We start from the raw sequence: 6000 nt of genomic DNA, 5'->3' as shown, positions 1-6000 counted from the left end.
TGCTGGCTGTCAGAACTCATGCAGTCCAGCCCCTCCGCTTTTGCAAGCCAGACTTGGGGGCTCTGCCTTGCCAGGCAGGCTGCCCCTCCACCGTCCCGGCTCCCTCCTGCCAGTCTGTGTAGTGTGCACTGCCTTTCCACCCTTCCTACCCTCTTCCATGGGCCTCTTGTCCACGCTTGGCTCTGGAGAATCTGTTCTGCTAGTCTTCTGGTGGTTTTCTGGGTTATTTAGTCCGATGTGGGTGGAATCTAAGTGATCAGCAGGACGCGGTGAGCCCAGCATCCTCCTACACCGCCATCTTCTGGGAGTGGGGGCAGGGGGAAGAAACCAGGCAACACTTTCTGAAAGATTAAACCAAACTGACACTATTGTGGCATACCCAGCTTACCTGGTATGTGTGTATGTTATTTCTACAGGTACCATTTGGAGGATTTGTGGGAGTTTTAAAATTGGAAAAGGGTCAACACTCTTCTATTTAAAAGGAGGAGGACATATTAGATGTGTGCATTTTTTTCTATCAGGGACCTTCAGTGACCACCGTGGAAAGACACGGAATTTAGACCATAGGAAGTTCCAGCCACGATAAATCAAACTGCATAGAATAAGGCAATGATAGAAGGGTGTACTTTGGGGTGAGAGAATCCAAATAAATTAATCTTGCTGTAAAGAAGAGACACACAACAATTCAAGGCTTTTGAAAAAAGCATCATTTATTTCAAAGTACAACACAAAGTTGTATTTTTAAGAAATACACATTCAATCTTGTATTTCAAGACTTGGCTATGTGCATTTCAGTTTATCTTTAAAATAAATTCAGGTATACAAATGGTACATACCTCAAGTACAAACAGCACAGAAAATGCATATGGTCTCAACCGAATGTTTTTACATTCATTCACTGTTCTTAAAGTTGACTTACATTTCTGTAATCTGCTTTTAAACCAAGACAGCCTTATTTTAAAAAAATACTCTGTATTTTTCAGCACAAAGTCCTCATACGTTTTTAAAATTAGATCTTGGCGCATAATATTGTGAAATTATTAAAAACCAAACTTGGTAATTTAATAAAATTGTCACATGCCAGGACTTCTGATTCAACTCAAATTATTTCCTTAGCTGTAAATGTCAAATTTGTGTTCATACAGATAAATAAAGGATGGAAGAAGACAGGTGGTGGAAACTTGATAGCAGTTAAGGTTTTCAGATGTACAGGCCTTATTAGAGTTTGTGGCTGAGTCCAGACTTTTCCCTAAAAGCACAACAGCAAATCTCATATTATCGTAATTGCAAGAAAGATCTGAAAGAAGCGAGTGGTACGAGCCTGCCCTGCTTGAATCTGTTTTGCAAAGATGAGGAGGGTGGGGAGTGGGAAGCTACAGCAGTAACAGCCTTAAAAGATGTCTCAAAAACTGGCATACCATGATCTAGATGAGGGGCCCCCACTTTTTTTTTTTTTTGCCTAATTTCAATTCTCATGAGGGAAGTGTGAATTAGACCAAGGGTCAGAGCTTCTTCTTCCGATTGTGGGGCTCCATATCCGCCACGGGTTGTACGTTTGCCCCAGATCATCGGCCGGACTGGAGGTGGAGGGAGCATGAGGAGCAGAGGAGGTCTCTGTGCCCATGAGGCCGATGCTTGGCAGCGTGCTGGCTGGGGTGGAGAAGGGCAGGGTGCTATTCAGGCTGCTGGACCAGATCGAGTTGCAGAATGGAGTGGTGGACCACAAGCTGCTGGTGTTGCCGAGGATCGACTGACAAGACAGAAAACATAGCATGGAGCATCGGGGCTGGCAGGTGGGACGCGGGTGAAGGTTAGGCTACAAACTGGGACTGGGCCGCAGCTTCGATAACCTTCTTTATCTTGTATATAAATGTTTCATATATATGGGCATCTCAGGGTCTGGTGTTTTAAAGAAAGGTTGGCAAACTACAGTCGGAGGGCCAAATCCAGCCCTGCCTGTTTTTGTCCACAGGAGGTCTGCCGGAACACGGCCGCACCTGCCTGTGGCCATGCTGTCCCACTACTTCTGTGCTGCTGTGGCGCAGGTGAGCAGACGTTACAGAAGCAGGAGGGCCCGCAAAGCCTAAGATCTTTCCTGACCCCTGTTTGAAAGGCACCTTAACCATTCTTTAAAAATGAAGCTAGAATGATTACAGTGAATATGTTTGAAATCCATGAAGGTAACATATCTCCTGTTCAACCCTGCTTGTCTAATTTAGTTTTCCTGAGAATGAACAAAGAATCACAGTGGGATATTTTTTTCTGTTATAATTTTGTGAAAGCTGAAACCAGTAATTATTTTCCTTGGTATGAATACTTTTTTGGTGCATGGTCTTTACGGAAAAATCTAGCTGAGAAACGCACACTGGAAAAGCTCAAGCTCAGACACAGGTGTTTCTCAGAAGCAAAATAAATGTGACCCTCCAGCAGCTTGCTCCTGGGGGGCTGAGGGGCTGCAGGATGGAGAGGGTGAAGGCCACCCTCAGTCACTGTCTGGCCCCAGCCACAGGTGGGGCAGATTTACAGGTTGGGAAGATGCTGGAATGACTTTTCTCTACTAGGAGACCAAACCCACAGCTGCTCATTTGTTGTTTCTATAATTTGACTGTAACAGCTCTGAAGAATACTGATGGGTCACTCTGGCAGAGTAAGAACACAGCAATGGAGACAATAAAACAACTAACCTGACCCTTCCACATTGCTCTCTGGCTTTTATAACGGTGCCAGTGCTGCCTGAGTGACAGTGACAGCAGTAATAATGAGGGTTCAGGTGAGGCCCAAGCCCCAAGTACTCACAGAGGCCGTGTGGGTTGGGGAACCGGAGCTGGCTGGCCAGGAAGGGCTGGGATCCGTTGCTGGAGAGTCCCAAAGGTAGGAAGGGCCACTACTAAACTCATTCCAGCCCCTCTGGGAGGCCTGATTGCACGACCGAGATAACCCGAGTTTGCTGAAAACTTCTGCAAGTAAGGAAGCAATCAATTCTGTATCTTATGTTGCCACACTCACTCATGTAGGACAAGATGGGGCATTCAGAGGCACATGTCCCCCCACTGCTCACTTGGAGTCTCACACCTGCTCTGCCAGCTCCCACCACACCCCAGGGAGGATGGGGAACAGGGGGAGTTCCCCACAACACAGGCACATGGCACACAATCTGAGCTCTTTACCCACACCCATCACTGGATGACATCAAGTGCAAATACCCCGTCTCTGACATGACCGTGGTGAATGCAAAGCTTGCACTGTTGCCTCTAATTCTGCACAGCAAGTAAGGAGCCCAACACAGCCAGGAGTTGTATTTCAGACACAAAATCCTTTCTCGAAGTTCTTAAATGCTGGGAATACAAACCAACTGGCACTCCCAGCACTAAGCTCGTGCCTTTGGCTTTGGGCCTGTGGGGAGGTGGAGGTGGAACAAGAGACCCTTTTGAGAGCTTCACGCTGGGCTTCCTTCTTCCCCGGGCTACAGTACCAGGGGCTGAGTGGGGCTGGGCTCCTGAGCACCTGTCTGGGAGAGAAGCCTCGGCCCCACTGCCTTAAAATCAGCCTGCGTATCTCATGTCTGTTGGGACCTGACTACAATGACGAAGAAACACACCTTTTAGAAATGTCTACTGAGTGACGGCCTTTCCTATTTCAGTGGGCCTCTTTACACAAACTAGACTTCGTCTTCCTCTCTTCTTTGTCTACAGGCTTATCATTTACAGGTCTAGTGTTAAACACTCACCACCAGTTAGGTTAAAAGAATTTCCGAATGCCGAGAATGAATTGAGGGGAGTGAAGTCGGGGCTGCCGGGGTTGCTGGCAGGACTCCACAGACCCGAGCTGGATGTTACAGGAGGAAAACACAACACACAGAGATGTACGGTGGTTAGCGGGGACAGGCCCATTACACACAGCCTCACAAACAGCAGACGCCGCTTCAACTGGGGGTGCTCAAATATTAAAGACAAAGGCAGAACTGGAACATGGCTTCTCTGCCATAAAGGATTAAGCACGGAGAGGTTCTGAGCTCCTATCCTACCATAAGCTGTGAGTTGGGTTCAAAGCAAGTGTTCTGAAGAGAAAATAGCTATTTTTTCCCTTATGTTTACTTTCTGGTAATGGGGGATTTATTTAAAAACTTTCAAATCTAGGACTCATTCTTTTTAGTGCAAAGTAGGTAAAATTGGGACTATCCTGACAGTGTTAACTGATATTTATCTGGGACCATGAGCCAAGGCAAGCACTGTATGTCGCCATGCCCAGTAGGATTGCTGTGGGTCAGGAAAGTGGCATGTCCAATAATTTACCATAAGCTGTCTAGCACTGGCTTCAATTTCCTTCTCAAGCACATTTTTGTTCTCCTATGTCTGATTATCAGATCACATCCTGTCCTGTGACAGACCATGATAATGAAGAAGGATGAGCACACATCTGAATCCCTGAGATGCCACGTGTGCCTCCTTCCCTGTCGGGGGTGCCGCCAGGGGGAGCACAGCAAGTGGCTCTGATTCCACACAACAGACAGGGGTTTCTAGAGGTGCCTGATTGCTTTGATGGCCTACCTGTAATCTAGGGGAGACACAAGTATGGACAGAAGAGGCTAACTTGCCTTGAGGAACATTTATCTTTCGATTAAGAATGGTCTATGGGGCGCCTGGGTGGCGCAGTCGGTTAAGCGTCCGACTTCAGCCAGGTCATGATCTCGCGGTCCGTGAGTTTGAGCCCCGCGTCAGGCTCTGGGCTGATGGCTCGGAGCCTGGAGCCTGTTTCCGATTCTGTGTCTCCCTCTCTCTCTGCCCCTCCCCCGTTCATGCTCTGTCTCTCTCTGTCCCAAAAATAAATAAAAAGCGTTGAAAAAAAAAATTTTATAAGAATGGTCTACTGTACCTGTCTGAGCCGTCGCTGTCAACAGGAGTGTGTGAAATGCCAAGGCTGCTGGAAAAATCTGTTTTGTTTGAAGAAACTTTAGCAAAGCCATTCCCTCCTGTAACAATACACTCTGAATCAATCAACTGGGCAATTCTGCCCTGCCCACAGCCCGGGTGTGACAGGTCCAACACCAAGCCACTCACCTGGGCTCTTGTCATACCCGGCTGTGACTGCAGCAAAAGTGGGGTTGCCGTTCTTGCCAGGGAGTGAGGCTGCTTTTGTCAATTTATGTTTGCTTCCATTTGGCTGCTTGGGTTTAGGGTCACTTGAAGGGAGAAGCAAAGACCAAGGTCATTCCTCATCAGCACTGTCCACAGCGGACGGCCACTGGGGGCCCTTGTCTCAGGCGGTGGGACTGCCACAGGACTGAGTGCACACAGTACTTTCATCGCGGCCTGGCCCAGGGCAGCCCCCAGACCACAGCCCAGCCTCATGTAAAATGCTCCCACACCTGAGACTGCAGTCTGATGGGACATAGGGACTTGGGGGAGAGGTACAAAAATATAGGGCCCCTAGGAAAGAGACGAGGGAGGGGATGAGCTGACTGGACGAGGGACTGGAAAGGCTGCAATCCCAGCAGAGAAGAGCACCAGAGAGGGAGCCAGCGGGTTGTAGAACGAGGAGAACAAGAGATTGCCGGTGGGCAACAAAGCTGACAGGGCTCATCTCCTGCTCCTGTCAGGAGCCGGTGAGGGGCCTGATTCAGCAAGGTCCCAAGCAGGGCAGCCTGCCCCCAGCCTCAGTGGTTACTGCCTCTTTGGCGAGAGATAAAAACCGAGCAGGGTTGCTGCAGGTGGGTAGGTGGCTCCCCAAGTGAAAGGCTGGGATGGTGATGGCACCTGAGCTGTGCTTGCTGGGGGTGACACGCGGAGCTGACAGCAGTGCGGACAGGCAGTAAGAACTTGTTATAGGCTCCTCACTCTCGCTAACTTAGGCAAATACAGTGGGGGCTCTGCACCTCCAGGGAGGAATGCGGTTGGGAGGCTGCCTCCCATGGGCACAGCACTTCCAGCAGCACCTCTTGTGACAGCCAGGCTTGTGCCAGACCCTGCTCTTTTAACTGCTCAGCTCCATTGCTTTAAGCTC

General features: G+C 48.8%; 1 protein-coding gene across 2 annotated transcripts in view; it reads right to left on the bottom strand.

Moving 5' to 3' along the window:
* Positions 1-690: 690 nt before the first annotated feature.
* Positions 691-6000, bottom strand: part of TMEM131 (transmembrane protein 131) — a 245234-nt gene continuing 239924 nt past the window's right edge. For both annotated transcript variants that reach the window (XM_030310450.1, XM_030310451.1), the window contains 5 exons: positions 5058-5179; positions 4873-4969; positions 3728-3825; positions 2797-2957; positions 691-1750 (listed from right to left, as the gene is read on the bottom strand). In XM_030310450.1, coding sequence (XP_030166310.1) covers positions 1466-1750; positions 2797-2957; positions 3728-3825; positions 4873-4969; positions 5058-5179 — 763 coding nt within the window. In that variant the 3' untranslated portion in view covers positions 691-1465. The remainder of the gene's footprint in view (positions 1751-2796; positions 2958-3727; positions 3826-4872; positions 4970-5057; positions 5180-6000) is intronic.

This window comes from Lynx canadensis, chromosome A3 (genome assembly GCF_007474595.2).
Source record: "Lynx canadensis isolate LIC74 chromosome A3, mLynCan4.pri.v2, whole genome shotgun sequence".
In the NCBI taxonomy this organism is placed as follows: Eukaryota; Metazoa; Chordata; class Mammalia; order Carnivora; family Felidae; genus Lynx; species Lynx canadensis.
This window is presented reverse-complemented; position numbering and strand designations above follow the sequence as displayed.